Source organism: Nerophis ophidion, linkage group LG17 (genome assembly GCF_033978795.1).
Source record: "Nerophis ophidion isolate RoL-2023_Sa linkage group LG17, RoL_Noph_v1.0, whole genome shotgun sequence".
NCBI lineage: Eukaryota > Metazoa > Chordata > Actinopteri > Syngnathiformes > Syngnathidae > Nerophis > Nerophis ophidion.
In genome coordinates, this window is record NC_084627.1 from 35,034,251 (window position 1) to 35,058,842 (window position 24,592).

At 38.4% G+C, this 24,592-nt stretch overlaps 1 protein-coding gene across 3 annotated transcripts in view; it reads left to right on the forward strand.

Annotated features, from left to right (window-relative positions):
* The window catches only part of pam (peptidylglycine alpha-amidating monooxygenase), a 77,599-nt gene that overhangs the window by 42,339 nt on the left and 10,668 nt on the right, over positions 1 to 24,592 (forward strand). For 2 of the 3 annotated variants that reach the window (XM_061876821.1, XM_061876822.1), the window contains 11 exons: positions 947 to 1,149; positions 2,970 to 3,029; positions 3,960 to 4,235; positions 6,011 to 6,140; positions 9,106 to 9,222; positions 11,139 to 11,211; positions 12,933 to 13,143; positions 18,172 to 18,375; positions 18,794 to 18,918; positions 22,189 to 22,285; positions 22,397 to 22,441. In XM_061876821.1, coding sequence (XP_061732805.1) covers positions 947 to 1,149; positions 2,970 to 3,029; positions 3,960 to 4,235; positions 6,011 to 6,140; positions 9,106 to 9,222; positions 11,139 to 11,211; positions 12,933 to 13,143; positions 18,172 to 18,375; positions 18,794 to 18,918; positions 22,189 to 22,285; positions 22,397 to 22,441 — 1,541 coding nt within the window. The remainder of the gene's footprint in view (positions 1 to 946; positions 1,150 to 2,969; positions 3,030 to 3,959; positions 4,236 to 6,010; positions 6,141 to 9,105; positions 9,223 to 11,138; positions 11,212 to 12,932; positions 13,144 to 18,171; positions 18,376 to 18,793; positions 18,919 to 22,188; positions 22,286 to 22,396; positions 22,442 to 24,592) is intronic. The other variant, XM_061876823.1, reaches the window with a different exon arrangement.

Genomic DNA, 24,592 nt, shown 5'->3' on the forward strand with positions numbered 1-24,592 from the left:
GGTTGCCTGCATGACCACTCAGCCAACTGTAACACGCCGTCCCCAGAATGACCATGGAGTTCTTGGTCACCTCCAGGACTTAGGCTTTTCTCCACCAATTACTCAGTTTAGATAGCCGGCCAACTCAAGGAAGAGTGCTGGCGGTTCCTAAAATCTTCTATTTACGGATGACTGAGGCCATTGCTCATTGGAACCTACAAAGTTGCAGATATTTTTCTATACTCGTCCAGATTTGTGCCTCGAGACCATCCTGTCTCATAATTCTCCAGACAATTCCTTCAACTTCATGCTTGGTTTGTGCTCTGCCATGCACTGTCAAGTGTGGGACCTTCTATAAATTATATTAATTATGTCCGACCAACTGAATTTAACACAGGTGGACTCTGATTAAGCTATCGGAACATCTCAAGAATGATCAGTTGAAACAGGATATGTTTTAGCTTCATTGCAAAAAATGTGATTACTTATGTACATGTGATTTCTTAGTTTTTTTTTGTATTTAATACATTTGCAAAACTTTAAAAAAATGTTTTCCCGTATTGGTCTTATTCTGTTTAAAATTTTGAGGACAAATATATATTTATTCTATTTTAGAATAAGGCTGAAACATTACAAGAAATTGAAAAAGTGAAGCGCTGTGAATACTTTCCGAATGCACTGCATGTTGTAGGGATCCCTGTTCCATCGCAGCACCATTTTTGCAGTCCTTGGCCTCAACCTGAAATATGTTGAAGATCTTTATTATGAAGGATCATTGTTAAAAAAAAAGTGAAAATACTAAAAATGGCAAAATAGGCAAAAAATATATTGAATATTTAATGTTTTTGTAAAGATTTTGATTTGAATGATGGCCATATGCTCACTGACCACATCATTTCATTTCTAGTCTATAGTTAAAATAAATATATTTACATGTATTTTTGTTGTCTATTTGTTTTTACTGCAGGGGCACCTCTGATGATGAAATGTGCAACTTCTACATCATGTACTACATGGACAGCAAGCATGCCATTCCCTACATGAGCTGCATGGACACCGGCCGTGCCAGACTATTTCAGCACATTCCATCCGAAGCTAATATCCCCATCGCTGTCAGCACAGATCACATGAACTCCATGATGCACATGGAAGGACACTCAGGCACATCTGGTACATTCTTTTCATATATTCTGATTAATTATCAGTCTTATCCATACTTGTGTTTATATATGTAATCTTAGGGCATGCTCCCCATTAGTCATTTTAACTGGGCTTGGCCCACTTTACACTTGAAGTCCAGCACCTTAGCCTTGTTTGAGTGCTTTGATTTTGCAATTTAGTCAGCTAAAATGGCTGTAAATTTAGTTGAGTAAAATATAAAGTACATGGATAATACATCATTAAAGTCTTGTTGAAACCACCTTTATTTAGGTTACCTGCAAAACATCCTAATAAAAAGTATTATATTTACCGTATTTTTCGGATTATAAGTCGCAGTTTTTTTCATAGTTTGGCCAGGGGTGCGACTTATACTCAGGAGCGACTTATGTGTGAGATCATTAACACATTACCGTAAAATATCAAATAATATTATTTAGCTCATTCACGTAAGAGACTAGACGTATAAGATTTCATGGGATTTATGGATTAGGAGTGACAGATTGTTTGGTAAACGTATAGCATGTTCTATATGTTATAGTTATTTGAATGACTCTTACCATAATATGTTACGTTAACATAGCAGGCACGTTCTAAGTTGGTTATTTATGCCTCATATAACGTACACTTATTCAGCCTGTTGTTCACTATTATTTATTTATTTTAAATTGCCTTTCAAATGTCTTTTCTTGTTGTTGGGTTTTATCAAATAAATTTCCCCAAAAAATGCGACTTATACTCCAGTGCGACTTATACATGTTTTTTTCCTTCATTATTATGCATTTTCGGCAGGTGCGACTTATACTCCGGAGCGACTTATACTCCGAAAAATACGGTAAATACATCAGTTATACAATACTTAAAAGTAAACCTGCTCCCCATTAATATTATCAATAAGTAAATCATTTCACACTAATGGTTAGTCTTGTATTATTTTGAATGAAATGAAAAGGCATTTAAATATATTTTTCAGATGTTAAATAATTTTATGAAATATATGACATAGTACTTTATGAAGTAATAAATCCACACTGCATAACATACTCGGCATATATAAGGCAACCCTGATCTTTGTTAGCTATAAAATAGCAGTAAACATAACAATAACATATTATTGTGAAAAATATTGCTTCTCTTTGCTTCACTTGTCACCTCTAGATACTGCTTCAAGTTAGTTGTTTTTAGAAGTTTTAGAGGTAATAACTGCTCCACATGGTTGACTTTAGTGTCAAATGTGAAATCTGTCTGTTTGGCAACTTTTCTCGTTCTATATGTAGACATATTGCAGCATGTAACTTATCCATCCATCCATTTTCTACCGCTTGTCCCTCTCAAGGTCGCGGGTGGTGCTGGAGCCTATATTTCGTTCATAAAATTTTCACAGTGGAAACTCCAACAGCCCTACTTGACAAATACAGTAGTTCTGATAGGTATCTCCTCTGTAAACTTAGATATCCAATCACATCATATTTTGTCAACTTATCCCTACCGTTCTACAAGACGAAATTGGATATGATTGATGACGATTTTGTCTTGTTGTTATTTGTAGATAAATCTGCAAATTCATTCCATAATAGTTTGGTCAACGTCTATTTGGTTTGATTAGTTATTGTCTCGTTTAAAATATTTGTCAACTAAATTAACACTGGTGCAATATAGACACGTCATACAATAACTAATGCAATCCTTCTTCACCATTTTTTAATGATAACAACCACCTTTTTTTCAATAGAAAAAACAATTGAAACAATTGAGAGGAACTCACATAGAATGGCCGAGTCATTGTGAGTTGACCCTTATTAACTTAACTTATTGACCCACTTTCCTTAAAGGTCACAAAGATAGCACATCGACGACAGATTCAACCGGTGAAGAGCAGTTTCTCAATCAGGGTAAGTGTTATGAATTATTTCACAAAAGTGTTAAAGCGGCACTAAGTAACTTTTCAGCCTTCATCAAGTATTTTCATAACTTTTAAGATGATACATCAACTTACAACTAGACTAATGACACCTCTCTCATGGCCTTATTGGGTGTATATCACCTTTACTGGCTCCTAGCGACTTTGAAGGGTTGGCAGGAATCCTGCCACACAAAAAACATTGACTTGCTTTACGGCATACGTCACTACCCCTTTTACCATTCATCAAAAAGACAGAAGTCAATGCAAAACCTACGTGCTTGCCAGAAAACAAACAGAATGGCCGAAGCTCAAGTCAAGTTAAGTTAAAGTACCACTGATTGTCACACACACACTAAGTGTGGTGAAATTTGTCCTCTGCATTTGACCCATCCCCTTGTTCACCCCATGAGAGGTGAGGGGAGCAGCGGGCAGCAGCGGGCAGCAACGGGCAGCAGCGGTGCCGCGCCTGGGAATCATTTTTTGAGGATTTAACCCCCAATTCCAAACCTTGATGCTGAGTGCCAAACAGGGAGGTAACGGGTCCTGTTTTTATAGTCTTTGGACTGACTCGGCCGGGGTTTTTTTAACTCACAATCTACCAATCTCAGGGCGGACACTCTAACCACTAGGCCCCTGAGTAGGTTAATAACCATAAACCAATAGATAATAACATAACCGAAGAAACGAAAAGTTTTGTTTGAGGAGACATTTAAAGAAAATGGAGCTTACCCAGATAAAACAACAGTCAGGATCGACATTGCCCCGGCTTTCACTCGCTGGTGTGAGCTCAATGAAAATTTCTTTCCAATCGGCTGACTAACTCTTCAAACTTTCCCTGTTTTTAATGAATCTGACTAAAACCTTTGTTTCTATCATTTCATTTTCATTCTTTCCTTCCCGTCTCTTTCTGTATGTGCAGGTGACCTATTTTCTCTAATGTCCAAGCTGCTAGGCCAGAGCAAGGATGTAGTACACATTCCTAAGTACAGTCCCAGCGAAATGCAAAGTGTCCAACCTGAGTTGGTTGCTCAGATTCATAGCTTAATACAGAAGAAAAACCTGGGCTCTCCCAGTGCGTCCCTAGTCTTCCAAACCAGCAGGGACCCTATTTTCACGAGGAACAGAGTGCATAAATTCCATCAGCTTGAGGCCACTCCAAAGATACCAAAAAGCAAGCTGCCATCTCAAAGACAAGGTGGGTGTAGGAAGCCATACTTTGTCCGTTTTTTCATTGGTCTTATCAACAAACCTCTATTCTGTGTGACTGTTTGTATAACTCATTATAGTTGACCACATTATAACGTCTGCATTGTGCTCAACAGACTACTCAAAGCATTTTGAGGTTTTTTTATGTAGGTAAAAGGTCTTTTGGATTATAATTGGGTGTCCTCAAAGTGCATTCCATCAATCATTGATTCAAGATGAGTCCTGATCATTTAATAGCTTCCATTCACTTTTCAGAACCCTGATAAGGCTATACAAAATTGATTTGTCATGGTGAGAAAGCTTTTCATTCAACATCAAACCTTCTCTTAAGCACTGTCAGAGCTGTGCAGTCAGTGGTGGTGACATACCCAATCATAGTTCATAATATTCTTATTTGCTACCAAAACCTCTTTGTTTTGAGCTGGTTCATTCCTAAACATGCTTTTTTGATGCACTGTTGCTTTAAGCATTGGCTTTTTTTTTATAGCAAGCCATTGCACACTTGCTCAATTCATAGTACATTCACAAATATATGGAAGTATACAGTTGGAAGTAAGTGATTATTTTCTATTAATTCATGTGATCTCCTTCTGTGATCTGAATGACTGTATCATTGATAACACTGCATGAAGTTGAATCTGCATCAGTTTTTTTAATTTTTCAATATCCCAGTCACCCAATTATTATTTTGATTCATCTTTCAAAGTCCTCCATAAAGTTGAACTTATCCAAAGCTCTATTGCAGTCGTTCTTGCCACGATGACCACATCACCCCTGTTTTTTAAGAACTCCACTAGCTGCCCATCATCCCACAGGGCATCCAGTTTAAGATGCTTCTCCTGACCCACAAAATCCTCCACAATCGTTTCCTTCTGACCTTTTCATCTCAGTTCCCACACTCCTGTTAGAAACCTCAGTTGCACTAGCAACCACTAACTGTCCCCTCCTCACATTACCCAACACTGAACCTGGGGGGACCGAGTCCTCTCCATCCCTTAACAACAGCTTAAACACTCTCCCCAATCCACCCGCCCATGTCACAATCCCACAACTTTAAAAAGACCGTTAAAAACCCATCTCTCCAAAGCTGCTTTTAATACAGAACTAAACATTTTCCAAAGCATTCTAAGATGCTTCTCCTGACCCACAAAATCCTCCACAATCGTTTCCTTCTGACCTTTTCATCTCAGTTCCCACACTCCTGTTAGAAACCTCAGTTGCACTAACAACCACTAACTGTCCCCTCCTCACATTACCCAACACTGAACCTGAGAGATACGAGTCCTCAATCCGTCAAAGACCAAGGAGCTGGTCATTGACTTTGGGAGGTCGAGTCCACGGTCACAACCTATTGTGATCGAGGGAGTTGAGGTACAGACCGTGGACTCATTCAAGTACCTCGGGGTTTGGGTGGACAATAAGCTGGACTGGACTGTTAACACGGACCACCAGTACAAGAAAGGACAGAGCAGGCTGTACATGGTCTCTTTCCTTTTGTCTGTTTTATGATGATGTTAGATTTTATTCATTTTTGATCATGTGCGAAGTTTATCTGGGTATCTTTTAAAAGCACTATCTAATTAAAATTCCTATCATTGTTTGATTGTGTGTAAAGTGTCTCTGGGTATCTTTTAAAAGCGCTATATAAATAAAATTATTATTATTATTAATAATGACCAGGTATTTTGTTCTCTAACAATTGAGAGTAACTTTGTTTTGTTTTGTTTTGTTTTGTTTTGTTTTGTGTGTTGTTTCTACCTTCAGATGTTCATCTAGAGCAGAATCCAGTATGGCCACAAAGTGATCTCCAGCTGGGACAGGTGTCAGGACTTGCCATTGATTCAGATTCCAATTTGGTCATTTTTCACAGAGGTGACCACCACTGGGGGCCACAGTAAGTTGCTGCAAATTACTTTCAGGATCCTCACAATTGTTGGTGTTTTTAATATTAAAACCTTGGGTATTATATATTTTCCTAAAAACACCTCTTTGGTAAAAAATTTGAATTGATTCTTTTTTTTTAACAGACCATCTTCCTGCCATTTTGACTGTCTCATGTTGGAGTTTTTTTCGGTTGCCTTATCTTCTTTCGGGCCAAGCCCCCTTCAAATGTGTTTTTTCTCTGTCAGCCATGTTGTGGTTTTTAGCACTTCCATATCAAGTCTACTGAGAGATATAAGTTAGAACAATACCCTACTTTTTCATCAGAATTGGTGAGGGCAGCATGGTGAAACATGGGTTAGTGCATGTGCCTCACAATACAAAGGTCCTTAATTCAATCCCGGGCTTGGGATCTTTCTGTGTGGAGTTTGCATGTTCTCCCCGTGACTGTGTGGGTTCCGTCCAGATACTCTGGCTTCCTCACACCTCCAAAACATGCACCTGGGGATAGGTTGATTGGCAACACTAAATTGGCCCTAGTGTGTGAATGTGAGTGTGAATGTTTTCTGTCTATCTTTGTTGGCCCTGCAATGGGGTGGCGACTTGTCCAGGGTGCACCCCGCCTTCCGCCCGAATGCAGCTGAGATAGGCTCCGGCACCCCTCGCGACCCCGAAAGGGTCAAGCGGTAGAGGATGGATGGATGGATGGTGACAGCAGAGGATTTTAGCATGCATGTGCATGTACGAGCCATTCTGCCCCACAACAAGAGGGTAGAGAAATACGAGGAACTTATTGACTCGACTTTTGACTACAACTGGATAAAAAATGGTGGATTCACCCCACAGCTCTTCAGGTGAACCTCTACAATGGGGATATCCGCTGACATAACTTAAGCAAATTATATTACTTAAGTTTCAAATTCCAAAAAATTGGTTTGGAGCAAGTGTTGATAGAGGCAGGATTGTTTTATTATTTACCGCTATGCCTCCATGGTTTGATTTAAAAATTTGTATACGTATTGGGATCCCAAATACGTAAAATAGGTAATAGGTAATGCCAATAAGTAAAAAACCTTGATTTTGCACTGTAAGGCCAGTTTAAAAGCAAGGTCTTATTGCAACCTAATGACAAAAATAACAGAAAGTTAAATGATTACCTCTGTCAACTGTCAGATGATGCAAAATGCATTGGACTATTACTGGCGCTGTATCTCTCAGAGCCACACTGTTAAAAGCAAGTTCTTCTCAAATAGTGGAGAAGGCCCCCCAGAATGCATCTGACAGCAACCCCCGCGACCCTGAAAGGGACAAGCAGTAGAAAATGGATGGATGGATGTTACATGTTGAAACTATGGTATTTTGGGGAGCCAATAATGGATTAAATTTTAATTAATTAATTTGTGGTATGGGCCGTGTCACAGAATCCGAGTAACTTGAAAACCAAAGTACACTTCTGTTATAATTATTAGGAATTAATTGTGGTTTATGAATAGTTGGTGGATGGGACACGCCCATTTAAGCTGCAGGCCAAAGGCAAGGCACAAGCTAGTGGGGGCAAAGTCTCAGGACATATCATGGTTGTAGAAGACACAAAAACTGAAACAACAACAATGTCTGCATATTGTCTAAAACAGTGGTTTTTAACCTTGTTGGAGGTACCGAACCCCACCAGTTTCATATGCCCATTCACCAAACCCTTCTTTAGTGGAAAAAAAATAAATAAATAAAAAAAAATTAAAATTCAAGACAAAGTTATATGTTTTTTTACTGGTGCACAAAATAAACATGGACATCACCTTGTTCAAAAAACAAAACCAACACAGTGCATGAACTCACAACTAATTACACACCTGCAAATCAGATGGAAAATTAGAGGGAACATTGTTTCGGGGTATCCATAATACGCAGATATGGAGAAGTTTTTATTTACACGATGAGTCGGGTGTGTCTTGACCTCCACTGTGGAGGCTCCGTCAAACCCCTGAGGCCGACTCACCGAACCCCTAGAGTTCGATCGAACCCAGGTTAAGAACCACTGGTCTAAAACATTGTACAGGACCCTTACCCTAGTAGTAACACAGCCCATGAAAAACAAAACGTTTGTACTTTATGCCTAGCCTGAAACACACTACGACTCCACCTGTCAATTATCGCATTGATTGGTCATTTACATTGACCATATGGTGAAGTGTGCACTCTTCTACTCCAAATTGCATGAACGTGTGCGTGCACTAGCTTTTATAGGTCTGAATGTTTTTGTACATACGCAGATTTGTGTTTCTCTCGAAGATCTGTGCACAAGTCCGCCACTGTAGTCCAACGTTGTAGTCAATAAATTTGTTCTTTTTCTCTATCCTCTTGTTGTGGGGCAGACAGGCTTGTTGCACACGCACTCCTCCGCTGTTGCCATTTCTAATACAAAGTAGTGTATCGTTTCGAACATACAGGTGACATTTCAAATATTAGAATAACGTGAAAATGTTTGTTTATAACAACAATTAGATTTACAATTTATTTCAAAATATTTCAAGCCTTTTTATAAAATTTTTATTACTATGGCTTATTAGTTTTTGAACATTTTTACATGGAAATCTCTGAAAAATTGGGGTTTTCAAAAACTGTAAGCTGTGATCATGAAAATGATTACAAATATAGGCTTGACATATCTCCCTTGATATGTACTGAATTTATATCACATATTAGTTTCACATTAGAAGTTGAGTTGCAGAAATTGATAAACTTATATTAACATTATTGGAGTTTCACCTGTATATTTGTCAGTAGACTCCAGAAGAAAGCGCTAAAATCTAGAACATGGCTGACGGGCAGAAGACACAGTCAAAGAAAATGCACATATATAGGACTGCCCACAAAAAACGGCGCATCCTGAAGAGAGAGTCAGAAAGTGGTTTGAAGACGATCTGTAAAATTGTAAGACTGTACATAAAATTATAAAAAATGTTTGTCCTGTTTTTAAGTTCTTTTGACAGCCAAGCTACATACCAGCAGAGGTTATCTGGCCCCATTCAACAGTCTACTATTCTGGTTGTGAACAGTGACAATAGCAACATCCTGAAGGCTTCTGGGAGAAATATGTAAGTATAATTTACCGTATTTTTTGGAGTATAAGTCGCTCCGGAGTATACGTCGCACCTGCCGAAAATGCATAATAAAGAAGAAAAAAAATATATATAAGTTGCACTGGAGTATAAGTCGCATTTTTTGGGGAAATTTGTTTGATAAAACTCAACACTTTGAATAGACATTTGAAAGGCAATTTAAAATAAATAAAGAATAGTGAACTGGCTGAATCACGATTCTGAATCACGTTGTGCGATTCAGAATCGATTCTCATTTTTAAAGAAATCCATTTTTTGAAGAAAAAAATGTGGATTTAAAAAAAAAAAAAAGTTTTAATTTTTTTTATCAATCCAACAAACCAATACATAGCAATTCCAAAACCAAACCTGACCCAGCAACACTCAACTGTAATAAACAGAGCAATTGAGAGGAGACACAAACACGACACAGAAAAAAACAAAAGTAGTGAAAAAAAAGAAATATGGTTAGCGCCTTGCATGGCAGCTTCTCCATCAGTGTGTGAATGTGTGTGTGAATGGGTAAATGTGGAAGTAGTGTCAAAGAGCTTTGAGTACATTGAAGGTAGAAAAGCGCTATACAAGTACAACCCATTTATCATTTATTATTTAACAACAGTATCAATATTAGTTATAATTTCAGCACAGCAGAGATTAAAAATCCCTCACTGACATTATCATTAGACATTTATAAAAAAAAAAAAAAAAGAACAATAGTGTCACAGTGGCTTACACTTGCATCGCATCTCATAAGCTTGACAACACACTGTGTCCAATGTTTTCACAAAGGTAAAATAAGTCATATTTTTGGTTCGTTTAATAGTTAAAACAAATTTACATTATTGAAATCAGTTGATAAAACATTGTCCTTTACAATTATAAAAGCTTTTTTTTTTTTTAAATCTACTACTCTGCTAGCATGTCAGCAGACTGGGGTAGATCCTACCGAAATCCTATGTATTGAATGAATACAGAATTGTTTTGAATCGGAAAAATATCGTTTTTGAATGAAGAATCGCGTTGAATCGAAAAAATCGATATATAATCAAATCGCGACCTCAAGAATCGATATTGAATCGAATCGTGGGACACCAAAAGATTCGCAGACACAGAGCTACTGAAAGTCTGCTGTAGAAGCTACACTTGAACCTTCACCCAGGGCTACCACTCTTAGGTCCAAACTAAAACAAAGAAAGTCCCAGAAAGATCTCGTGGAAGAGGCAGAACAAGACAGTTTTGGCAATCTCTTTGGCTTGGGGGAGCGAAGAGTCCTAGGAAGGGCACTGCTTCACCACTCAGAAATGTTCCGAAATTAAAGGAGCCAAAAATCTTTGAAGGATACCTGCAAGTCTGCCCAATTGCACTGGCGGAAATACGACAGACAAGATGCTCTGCATGTGGTCTTGTACTCACAACTATTATGGATAAAATTAATTGGAACAGACATGTAACGTCAAGCGGCAAAATTCTGGTCCCAGTATTGACCCCTGTGGTACACTGCTGACTATGTCTACACCACAAAAGATGTGTTTTTTAATGCCATGAAATAGATCCTATTGGTTGCTTTTCACCCGGTTTAAACCACCACAATGATGCGATACCCTCGTAATTTGTTAAATTAGATTGCCTTTTATTGTCAAATCCACACATGCACCAGATGCACACAAATCTAGACTATTTCGAGTAGTCATTTCTCAATCCTTGAGCAAGATCATTAGTGTGTATTAAATGAGCTGTCAGACGGAATGTCAAAATCTGCCATTACTTACAGAAATATACATAAGCCCTGCTATAGAACACATAATCAGTAATGTCCTCTGTTTATTTACAGTGCCATTACAACGTTGGTAATTATAGATATTACATTCTGAATTATATCAACTGTATATATTTTTTCTCCTCCAATCTTGCAGGTTTTACTTACCCCATGGAATAACAACAGACAAGGACAATAACTATTGGGTAACTGATGTGGCTCTTCATCAGGTAAGATTATTACACCTTTTTAATATTCAGACGGATCTGTTTTCAGATACACTTTTTTATGAATAATATATATTGTAAGCCAGGGGTCAGCAACGCGGTGCCCGCGGGCACCAGGTCGCCCGTAAGGACCAGATGAGTCGCCCCCTGGCCTGTTCTAAAAATAGCTCAAATAGCAGCACTTACCAGTGAGCTGCCTCTATTTTTTAAAATTGTATTTATTTACTAGCAAGCTGGTCTCGCTTTGCTTGACATTTTTAATTCTCAGAGAGACAAAACTCAAATAGAATTTGAAAATCCAAGAAAACATTTTAAGACTTGGTCTTCACTTGTTTAAATAAATTCATTCATTTTTTTTACTTTGCTTCTTATAACTTTCAGAAAGACAACTTTAGAGAAAAAATACAACCTTAAAAATGATTTTAGGATTTTTAAACACATATAAATTTTTACCTTTTAGATTCCTTCCTCTTCTTTCCTGACAATTTAAATCAATGTTCAAGTACATTTCTTTTTTTTTATTGTAAAGAATAATAAATACATTTTTATTTAATTCTTCACTTTAGCTTCTGTTTTTTCGACAAAGAATGTTTGTAAAATATTTCTTCAAACTTATTATGATTAAAATTCCCCAAAAATATTCTGGCAAATCTAGAAAATCTGTAGAATCAAATCTTATTTCAAACTCTTTTGAATTTCATTTAAAATTTTTGTTCTGGAAAATCTAGAAGAAATAATGATTTGTCTTTGTATAGCTTGGTCCAATCTGTTATATATTCTAACAAAGTGCAGATTGGATTTTAACCTATTCAAAACATGTCATCAAAATTCTAAATTTAATCTTAATCAGGAAAAATTACAAATGATGTTTCATAAATTATTTTTATTAATTTTTTACAAAAAGATTCGAATTAGCTAGTTTTTCTCTTCTTTTTTTGGTAGAATGTTGAATTTTAAAGAGTCGAAATTGAAGATGGCTTCACGGTGGCAGAGGGGTTAGTGCGTCTGCCTCACAATGCGAAGGTCCTGCAGTCCTGGGTTCAAATCCAGGCTCGGGATCTTTCTGTGTGGAGTTTGCATGTTCTCCCCGTGAATGCGTGGGTTCCCTCCGGGTACTCCGGCTTCCTCCCACTGGGGATAGGTTGATTGGCAACACTAAATTGGCCCTAGTGTATGAATGTGAGTGTGAATGTTGTCTGTCTATCTGTGTTGGCCCTGCAATGAGGTGGCGACTTGTCCAGGGTGTACCCCGCCTTCCGCCCGATTGTAGCTGAGATAGGCGCCAGCGCCCCCCGCAACCCCAAAAGGGAATAAGCGGTAGAAAATGGATGGATGGATGGAAATTGAAGATAAACTATGTTGCAAAATTTAATATTCATTTTTTCCCCTAGTTCCTCCTTTTTTAAGCCATTCAATTATGTGTTTTTTTCCTCATTTATTCTCTATAAAAAATCTTCCGTAAAAGGAATAAAAATGTACAACGGAATGACAGACAGAAATACAAATTTTTTTTACATATATATAGATTTATTTATTAAAGGTGAATTGAGCAAATTGGCTATTTTGGGCAATCTATTTAAGTGTGTATCAAACTGATAGCCCTTCGCATTAATCAGTAGCCAAGAAGTAGCTCTTGGTTTCAAAAAGGTTGGTAACCCCTGTTGTAAGGTATATACCGGTATTGTAAAGTAAGCAATAACTATTCTCTTTCATACACTCATCAGGTTTTAAAAGTGAGCAGTGATGGCAGCGATCAAACTTTGGTGTCCCTGGGAGAGGCTTTCACAGCAGGAAGTGACCAAAACCATTTCTGTCAGCCCACTGACGTGGCTGTCGACTACGAAAGTGGGAACATTTTTGTGTCCGACGGCTACTGTAATGCCAGGATACTGAAGTTCTCTGCTGATGGCAAATACCTCTCTGAGTGGGGAGCTGGTAGGCCAATTGCTTGACACACACACATACACACACGTGCAAACACATACACATCTGTATTTGTAGTGGTGGTTGCATGGCTTTAGATATTTCAAAGAATACTCAAACAAGATGAAAGTCAGGGTTGACTTCGACGTCATTTATATTTTTCAATGTTAAAAATAAAATTAATTGCAATGCTTTGCAACAATCTTTATTCACTATCAACAGACAAGTTATGCACAGGAATCGCACAGACCAGTTGGTATATCAACAACAAGCTTTGAATCAGTTTTAACATTAACTTAACTTATTTTTTTTAAAACTACTTTTCTTACCTGAGGAGACCTTACTTTTGTGTGTTTGGGGTATGTCCCGAAAATAAAAAATCAAACCGTGGAGCCATTGTGGCGATATTTAAAAAAAAATCTTGACTTCCCTCTTACTTCCTCCAACGAGCTGTTTGGAATTTGCTTTGTCTTGTGATGTTGTCTGTCCTGTGACGTCAGCGGATAAATCCATATATGTTAGAAATTTACAGAAAGATATTTGTACAAGTCCGCCATTGTAGTCCAACATTATAGTCAATTAGCTGTGCTATTGTAATACAAAGTAGTGTAAAGTTCTAACTTATACAGTGGGGCAAAAAAGTATTTAGTAAGGCACCGATTGTGCAAGTTCTCCCACTTATAATGATGACAGAGGTCTGTAATTTTCATCATAGGTACACTTCAACTGTGAAAGTATGTGAAAAAAAATTCAGGAATTCACATTGTAGGAATTTTAAATAAATTATTTGTAAATTATGGTGGAAAATAAGTATTTGGTCAACCATTCAAAGCTCTCACTGATGGATGGAGGTTTTAGCTCAAAATCTCACGATACATGGCCCCATTCATTCCTTCCTTAACACGGATCAATCGTCCTGTCCCCTTGGCAGAAAAACAGCCCCAAAGCATGATGTTTCCACACCCATGCTTCACAGTAGGTATGGTGTTCTTGGGGTGCAACTCAGTATTCTTCTTCCTCCAAACACGACAAGTTGAGTTTATACCAAAAAGTTCTATTTTGGTTTCATCTGACCAGATATCATCCATGTATCCATTTTGGTATAAACTCAACTCGTCGTGTTTGGAGGAAGGACAATACTGGGTTGCATCCCAAGAACACCACACCTACTGTGAAGCATGGGGGTGGAAACATCATGATTTGGGGCTGTTTTTCTGCTAAGGGGACAGGACGATTGATCCGTGTTAAAGAAAGAATGAATGGGGCCAGGGCTTCATGGTGGCAGAGGGGTTAGTGTGTTTGCCTCACAATACGAAAGTCCTGCAGTCCTGGGTTCAAATCCAGGCTCGGGATCTTTCTGTGTGGAGTTTGCATGTTCTCCCCGTGAATGCGTGGGTTCCCTCCGGGTACTCCGGCTTCCTCCCACTTCCAAAGACATGCACCTGGGGATAGGTTAATTGGCAACACTAAATTGGCCCTAGTGTGTGAATGTGAGTGTGAATGTTGTCTGTCTATCTGTTGGCCCTGCGATGAGGTGGCAACTTGTCCAGGGTGTACCCTGCCTTCCGCCCGATTGTAGCTGAGATAGGCGCCAGCGCCCCCCGCGACCCCGAAAGGGAATAAGCGGTAGAAAAATGGATGGATGAATGGATGAATGGGGCCATGTATCGTGAGATTTTGAGCCAAAACCTCCTTCCATCAGTGACAGCTTTGAATGGTTGACCAAATACTTATTTTCCACCATAATTTACAAATAAATTCTTAAAAATTCCTACAATGTGAATTCTTTGATTTGTTTTCACATTCTGTCTCTCATAGTTGAAGTGTACCTATAATGAAAATTACAGACCTCTGTCATCATTTTAAGTGGGAGAACTTGCACAATCGGTGGCTGACTAAATACTTTTTTGCCCCACTGTATATGTCAGTAGATTTGATATGGGAGCGCTGAAACTACAGCCTGGATGACTGGGAGAAGACGTAGTCAAGTGGAGGCATGTAAATAAGTCCGCCCACAAAATGCCGCATCCTGAAGAGACTTGAAGACAATCATAAACCACAAGGCTTGAAGACAATCTGTAAAACAATCCATGCAAAATTTTGACCAGAGAAACATCTTTACATGTTATGTAGACCACAAGGAAGTCTTAGTCTTAGTTTAGTCTTCCTTTTTATTGTCATTCAAAATGGAACTTTACAGTACAGATAAGAACCAAATTTTGTTGCATTAGCTCATGGTAGTGCAGGATAAAAAAGCAATAAGGTGCAGATATAAATAAATAGATTACTGTACAGATAAATATCTTGCACTTTTGCATATGCATCCACATTTATATGGATGTATGTTATATTGTCTTTTTATTCCAGCAGAAGTGTTTTAAATCTAGGCAAAAATCATAACATGACCCCTTTAACATTCACCTGTTATGCACCCTAAATTCTACGGCTGTGGAGAGGTAACATTTACACTCTAGTAATGTGTCAACTTGCATCATCTGCAACAGTAAACACCAAGGTTTACTACCCCATAACCGATGCTGCGTGTTTAAAAATAGGTTACTTATTCAATCTAAAAACACAAAAATCTGGAAAAATTGACAAAATCATATGATTTTAAATCCAAGTCCACCCTCTTCTCTTTCTCCAGTTTGAGAGTCTGCCTGTTTGTTGTTGAATTTAGCCAATATAGTAATTATCTTGGTGAAGCGCACAATTTCACCACAATAACTCCTGCCGTCTGTTGGAATAGACCCGTGCCACCTTCTGCACCCAACCCGGTGAATGACCACGTAGAATGCAGCAAACTCGCAGCACAGCTGCAACGCGAATGCACCCATTGCAACATCAGTACAAAAGAAAATATGTTTAATTGGTTTTTATATGTTCAATTTTAGTTCATGTCAAACAACGCAGTTGACCCCCCGCAAAATACCAAAACAAACAACAAAAGGTTGCTGTGACAAAAAAATAGTGAAATTACAAGACAAACATAGATAGGAGAGAGACACTATGACTATAGCAAAAACTTGTTAGCTATACAACGCTTAAACGTTGCACAAGGCTCAACAGACAGAGTACAAGGTACAAACCCCGTTTCCATATGAGTTAGGAAATTGTGTTAGATATAAATATAAACGGAATACTATGATTTGCAAATCATTTTCAACCCATATTCAGTTGAATATGCTACAAAGACAACATATTTGATGTTCAAACTGATAAACATTTTTTTTTTTTTTGCAAATAATCATTAACTTTAGATTTTAATGCCAGCAACACATGACAAAGAAGTTGGGAAATATGAAAAAATAAATACTGACAAAGTTGAAGAATGCTCATCAAACACATATTTGGAACATCACACAGGTGTGCAGGCTATATGGGAACAGGTGGGTGCCGCGATTGGGTATAAAAGCAGTTTCCATGAAATGCCAAGTAATTCACAAACAAGGATGGGGCGAGGGTCACCACTTTGTAAGCAAATTGTCGAACAGTTTTAGAACAACATTTCTCAACGAGTTATTGCAAGGAATTTAGTGATTTTACCATCTACGGTCCGTAAAATTATCAAAAGGTTTAGCGAATCTGGAGAAATCACTGCACGTTAGCGATGATATTACGGACTTTTGATCCCTCAGGCGGTACTGCATCAAAAACCGACATCGGTGTGTAAAGGATATCACCACATGGGTTCAGGAACACTTCATAAAACCACTGTCAGTAACTACATTTGGTTGCTACATCTTTAAGTGCAAGTTAAAACTCTGCTATGCAAAGCAAAACCCATTTATCGACAACACCAAGGAACGCTGCTGGCTTCGCTGGGCCCGAGCTCATGTAAGATAGTCTGATGCAAACTGTAAAAGTGTTGTGTGGTCTGACGAGTCCACATTTCAAATTATATTTGGAAACTGAATGTGGTGTCCTCCGGAACAAAGAGGAAAATAACCATCCGGATTGTTATAGGCGCAAAGTTCAAAAGCTAGCATCTGTGATGGTATGGGGGTGTATTAGTGCCCAAGGCATGGGTAACTTACACATCTGTGAAGGCACCATTAATGCTGAATGGTCCATACAGGTTTTGGAGCAACACATGTTGTCATCCAAGCAACATTATCATGGATGCCCCTGCTTATTTCAGCAAGACAATGCCAAGCCACGTGTTACAACAGCGTGGTTTCATAGTAAAAGAGTGCGGGTACTTTCCTGGCCTGCCTGCAGTCCTGACCTGTCTCCCGTCGAAAATGTGTGGCGCATTATGAAGCGTAAAATACGACAGCGGAGACCCCGGACTGTTGAACGACTAAAGCTCTACATAAAACAAGAATGGGAAAGAATTCCACTTTCAAAGCTTTAACAATTAGTTTCCTCAGTTCCCAAAACGTTTATTGAGTGTTTTTAAAAGAAAAGGTGATATAACACAGTGGTGAACATGCCCTTTCCCAACTACTTTGGCACGTGTTGCAGCCAAGAAATTCTAAGTTAATTATTATTTGACTAAAAAAAAAAAGGGAATGAGTTTGAACATCAAATATCTTGTCTTTGTAGTGCATTCAACTGAATGTGGGTTGAAAAGGATTTGCAAATCATTCTATTCCGTCTATATTTACATCTAACACAATTTCCCAACTCATATGGAAACGGGGTTTGTACTTTCAAGGACATGAAAAAACTAGGAAGAACTGGAAGTAACCGTAAGAATAGCTTACGAAAACAGGAAGGTTGGAGCTAGAAACAACAAGCATAATCATGGCCTTGTCGAAGACAAAGACCACAAGGAAGGCTCATCAGCTGAAATAGAGCAAACTCAGCAATAGGCTAATCGTGGCTTTTTACCATTTCATCATCGAGAACATCTAGATGTATTATTGTCTGACATAATTTCCTTGCTGAAGCTGGTAAACCTGTTCACTTTAAAGGATGGAACTTTATTATCATTGCACTTAAAAAGTACAACAAAATAAAATTTCCAGTACAAACCCATTCAAGATACTTACATGATTACACAGCATGAACATTGTTGCCATTCTTTTTATCTAGGCTCATCAGACAGGAGGAGGCATATACCATTTCGGATCCCCCACAGCCTGGCATTTCTCCCCAAGAACAAGGAAGTGTGTGTGGCTGACCGGGAGAATGGACGCATCCAGTGTTTCACAGCTCAAACTGGGGAGTTTGTCAAGGAAATAAAGAAAGAGGAGTTTGGTGGCAGCGTCTTTGCTATCACCTTCCTCCCTGTTGGTGGTGAGTTCATTGACCAAGCTTACCAGCAATTACTGACCTTGGTCAGATTTCATTTTAGCATGTCAACAATTCTGATTTTACTGTAAAAAACATATATACTTTAAAAGGCTCTCTATTTCAATGCACATCAAATTTGTACATTGGTGGGACTTGTACGTGGACCGCAGGGAATGAATCTCCCCACTATTCCCCTTCCCCCTCTGTCCCCCAGTCTCACGTTGCGCTGATTGTATATTTGAATTATGTGGTGACAGCTTGTCAACTGAGGACAATTTGAAAGAACTACGGTATCTCCCCAATGAGAATTTTCCTGGAAATAACACTGCTACTAAAAAGAGTTTTACCTTTGTATTATTTATTATGTTTGTTGAACATCCTTTTTGTCTGTATGTGTGTTTGTGTGTGTGTCTGTGTGTAGGTGAAGATGGCCTTATCTTTGCGGTGAATGGGCTGTCTACGTATGGACAGTCCACTCCTCTTAGTGGTTTTGCAATAAACTACTCAACCAAGGATATTGTGGATACCTTCGTCCCAAAGAAAGGGGTAAAGAAACTTTCATATACCGTATTTCCTTGAATTGCCGCCGGGGCGCTAATTAATTTAAAACCTCTTCTCACTCCTGCGCTTACCAAAGGCATGCGGTAAAAGTAAGCATGCGCTAATTATTTTAAAACCTCTTCTCACTCCGGCACTTACCAAAGGTATGCAGTAAAAATTTGAGTATGATTTAAGCTTGGACCTTAAATCCTACTGAATAGCTCTTAATCTTCTTCCCTTTATGCAATTTCAAATTACCGGTATTGAAATCAGCTTCCTCCATTTTGAAAATGATGACAGGGGAATTGTCACTCTTGACGTCACGAGTTTGACCAGGCGGTAATACTAAGCATGCGCTAATTATTTTGGGAAGCGAGTTTGGCCCGGCAGTAATTCAAGGCAGGCGCATATTATATGCCCTGCGGCAATTCAAGGAAATACGCTATTTACAAATAACTGTGTATGTCTTACAAATGTTATATTACTGTATACACAATCACATACACAATGTTTCCATTTTAGTTTTCGGTATAAAGCGTTTGAAATAACGCAGTTACTTCTTTTCAGAAAGAGGTACCTATAATTGATTACTACAACCATGAGCCACATTCAAGTAGATGACGAACAGGCTTGCTGGCAGGGCAAGGAACAGAATGTATAGGTTCTTTAACGGAGACCAAACAGCAAATACTGACAAAACAAAAGTAGCAGGACAAGAAGTGATTATAAACAGAGGAAAATGAGGTAGGTAGGTAGGTCTTTATGGTCATTTTACAAGTACAACGAAACTTTGTTTTCAGCACAAACCCGCTCAAGATCAGACAAACAAATAGTGTACAGGGTTACAGAACAAGAACGCTGACGGGTCACCACAAGGCGCCCCGTAAAAGATGGGAAAAAGGTAAACGCTGGGAAAGGATGAGTAAAAAAATACAATCTAATTTGGGCTCCCAAAGGGACCCAGTCTGGAGTGGGAAAAAAACCTCCACAGCAAAGCACAAACATATAACAACATGCATCTTGAGATATCTAGCAACAGAGGGGAGTGAGCGGAGGCCACTGTGGCAGGCTGCCTAGCCCTCCATCACCCCGAAGGGTTTCGCGTCAAGGGCATTGGATTGGGGGTAGGGTATATGTGTGTGTGGCGTATATTTTTTTGTGGATGCATGTGTGTGTGTAAGCCTGCCCCGTGTCTCTGTTCCGCGGCTTTGGTGTCGTGCAGTCGCTAGTCAGTCCAAAGTCAACAACAACAGGTGTGTGTCCATGAGAGACAAGAAGGGAGTTTGTTGTGTCTTCGCCGCACTGTCCTTCAGGAGAGTCTCGAAGCCAGGGAAACAATCCAAGTTAGAATATTTGGTATGCGAGTGAAAATAAAATTTGCTTTTCAGTCTAAATTGTCTATGACCTGTCCTCAAAATTCCCTGCAGGGCAGACAGTCCGATGTCATCCAAATCACAAGTGTCCACAGTTCTTCCCGCATCTTCCATTCATTTGTGGCAGCATTGGGGTACTTTGAAGACTGCCAGCAACTTCCAATTTGTCGATAAACCCGAGCAAAGCTTACTCCAATCAGCAGATGCCCTGTTATCATAATTCCGAATAGGTGGATATCTTCATGTCCTCGACAGAAAGGGTCGCCAGGCATGCACACTCCTTCTTCTCCCAAGAGTCCGTTGTGTGTCCAGTAACAACCGCTCCGTCACAACAAACAGGTTTCTCCAAACCCAAGATCTTGTCAGTTTTGTTGAGGCCAGTTAAATAGTTCCAATGTTTAGATTTGGAGAGCAGTGCAAAAAGTGGCAAAAAGAAAGTTAAGACAAAACAAGACAAAGAAGCAAGCAGGAGAGATATGGGAGAGGAAAGGGGAGTGTCCGCCCTCGATGAGTGCCAGAGAGAAATATCAATAATAATAACAACAAAGAAATAACAAACACAGTCTAAACTGTGCAACACTGGGTTGCACTAAGGATATTATACCAGTGAACCCTGTCCTAGCCACAGCACACATAAATAATCGAATCAGTAAAACACACAAAATCACTACTTTGCTACAATTGTTAATTTCTCAGTTCTCACTGTAAAACCATTTGAGTGTCTAGAAAAGGGCTCTATAAATCTAAACCAATATTATTACAAACACACTTTCAATGCATGCAACGATTTTGGCTCACACGAAATCTCACAAGAAAAGTTGTCTAAGATCATCTGATGTGCCACGTTTTCACACACAGTTGTATTTAACAGAACTTTAACATCACACATAACATTTAGGTGGTTAAAACAAAGTTTAATCTACAGAGCGCTTGGATTGATTGAGCATTTTCAATTATAAAGAGTTATAGTTTTCATGACAGTGTTACTAAAACTTAATGTTCTATGATGATCATCCAGCCAAAAGAAACGGTTTCATGGCAAAGTCTGCCTCATTAGTGATGAAATCTACCTTCAATTACGACTTAAGAACTTTTCCCTGACTTACACGGGTGAGCGTATCCACAGTCTGGAAGGGAAAATATGCCTTTAAGATAAATATGCATTAATTCAAGCGTGTAAAAAAAGAACACTTAAAGGGGAACTACACTTTTTGGGGGAATTTTTCCTATCGTTCACAATCCTTATGAGAGACAAAAGGTTTTAGTTTTTTCACGTTCTAACACATCCAAATCAGCTCATTTTTGGTGGCCAGCAATGCAGCTAATGGGAGCAATCAATTTTACCACTAAACTTAGAGAAGGCATTCACTCTTCCTTCGTACTGGCTTTCAGAAGCAGTAGTGCATCCTCCATTAATTTAAATTCAAAAAGATAAGGTTGTTAATTGTCATTAGTTCAAAAAAATGTATCTTTGTTGTTTGTTACCAAGTCTGCCATGATTAGAACACTCACGGAAACGGAAATAAATGCGCCAAAGAATTGGTTCTGGCAATGATTCAAATGAGCAAAATACGGTAAATATTGAACATATTACATATTGTTATGAAAGTGTCTGTTACTAAATTATATAAAGACTTGCAGTGTGTATACACAACGTTCAACATTAGTGGAGGGTTTTGAAGTTGTTTTGGAAGACTTTGAATGCTATTAACTGCATCTTCCAACCATTTTTTTTTATTATTTGAAAAAATTCCAGACCACATTCCAAGTCAAACAGAAGTAAATAGTCTAATAACATGACAATGGTAATATACAGTAAATCTTTACAGTTCGCATAATGTTATTCAAGGTAAAAAATTAAATACTACTGCATGTACACAGCTGATGGTGAATCTGTTTTCAGGATTTTAAAATGCCGCATGATATTGCTGTAACCAAAAATGGCAGCATCTTCGTGGGAGACGCAGGCAGTAACACAGTCTTCAAATTCACCGCTGAGAGTGAGTTCCGTTTTGACATTTTTTATTCTCAATTCAGAACCCTTTTCTTGTAAGATTACACATTCTCTATCCTTCTACGTTGTCTGAATTGCTTTTGTAATCCTATTACAGAGGCACATCGTTCAGTAAAGAAAGCTGGAATTGAAGTTCTTGAAGGTGAGTTTTGTCTCTTAATTCTGTTTTGAAAAGCCACCTCTGAATTGTACATGTACTTCCCCGTAGGAATTCTAAGAAATTCACACCATCATAAATCTGTTACTTCTGATAACACTACTAGACGTGTAACAATACGCCATAAATACGGTGGTAGCTCAGTTATTATAAGTAATCCTTTGTGAAAACCAAATCATACGAAAAACTGAAAAAATGCATATATAGAAATAATTTAAATTAAAATGACAAACATATGAACACAAAAACAACAAATGTTATCGGAAATAATTATAGTTTTACATGCAGAAAACAATGTAAAATACATATAAATGAGGAATGCAATGTATAAATGAAGATTTAACATCACTTTTACCTTTATTGAAGACTGAGATGAGAGGGGAAGAGGAACCTACCTTTATTTCGTAGTGTTTCTAACCTTTATCAAAGTGCTGGAATTTGCAATTTTACATGGCCCAATGGCGGATTATTTTACATTCATACGCAATAACAAAGGCTCACAGTCACCAACGCAAGCACTTCAACCTGTAAAACAATAAGCAGGCAAACATACTGGTTTGTTACACACAATATTTGGCTGTAAGATAATAAAACCAGTGTACAGAAACTGGGAAAAATGTTGGCAAACATTTTTGTCAATGTAGGACATACAGAACCAAAGTACAATGCAATACATTTATATGTAGTACTCTACTTTTCTTTTTAGGAAAGTACAACAGTGACAAATTGAACGGTGCAAATTCTGATTCTAAGGTGCAGAACTAACATTTCAAGACCCATTCCCCATCAGTATTGGGTTAGTTATTGAAAACCATTAATTAGTTACAGTTACTTGTTACTTTATTTCAAAAGTAACTCAGTTACTTACTCCAAAAAGTAATGCGTTACTGTGAAAAGCAACTATTTAGTTACTTATTTCTTTAAAAAAAAATTTAAGGCTCCCATTAATGCCCTTTTAGCCTTCAATTCAGTGCTGTTATTGCACTGGAGGATAATACAATCTGTTGATCAATTTGACATGCATTTGCATCACCGAACTCTGCTAAGCAATGTGGTCTACATACAACACACAAAGACAAAGATATGTTTCAAAGGGCCAATTTTTTGGGGGCCAGAACAAAATGACAAAACTATTTTAAATAGATGCAACATACCATACATAAGTAACAAACCACATAATAACAATATGTCACAACATAGCTGTAAACCTGGCTTCACCCAAGGAAGGAACACGCGACATGATTATACGTCACGTCACTAAATACCGCACACATACACACACGCCTAACCAGGCGTTTTTTTCTGTCAAGGAATTGTGAAATAAAATCATGTCTTCAGGAGATCAACACTGTACTGAAGCCCAGAACACTCCGCATTTCCCCACTTTTAGTTAAGAGAAAAGGAAAGATTGGCCAGGCCCACTAGTATCCCTCTTTATATTTGTGAACTTTATAGTCTATACGTTTAGAGTGATGTGATAATCAAACACTCTAGAAGTCTAGAATGAAAGAGTATATAAGAGAATTGATAGAGTGTGTGTACCTTCAGTGCTGAATGATGAGCAGAGGAAGAGTTTGGAGTGTCTTCTTTAGCTTGCTTTCCATTTTTATGTACTCACTGTCCAATGTGTCCAGGTACTTGGAACATGTTCTCCATGCCATTTGCTGTTTGATGCCCGATATCTTGCTAATTAGCTTCCTGAAAGCGGGTGACTCCACTGTAGAAATAGCCTGCATGTCTTCTACCACATACGCTGCAATGGCTCTATCAATATTGTCCTGGCTAGCAGTCCCTCTTTAAAATCCTTAAATGGTAGTGGAGTTGAAGGTAAAGTGGCATCAGAGTCTGTGTCTCTCTTTACTAGCTTCGTCGAAGCATGTTGCTTTTGTAGCTGATTTGAATTGCTGTTTTGGGCAGTACATAGGATCTTTGATCCAAGACACGACTTATATTTAACTAAAATGTTCTTTTCTTTGTGCTTAACAAAAGAAAAGTAGTGAGAATATCTCCATGTTAAGAAACTTGACTTCGGCTCCGCAATGATGTCTTGTTAGTAAACACAGACACGCCCCCCCGCCCCACTTGCTTGCTTATGGTTGTCCCCCGCCCCACACACACACACACACGCACACACAC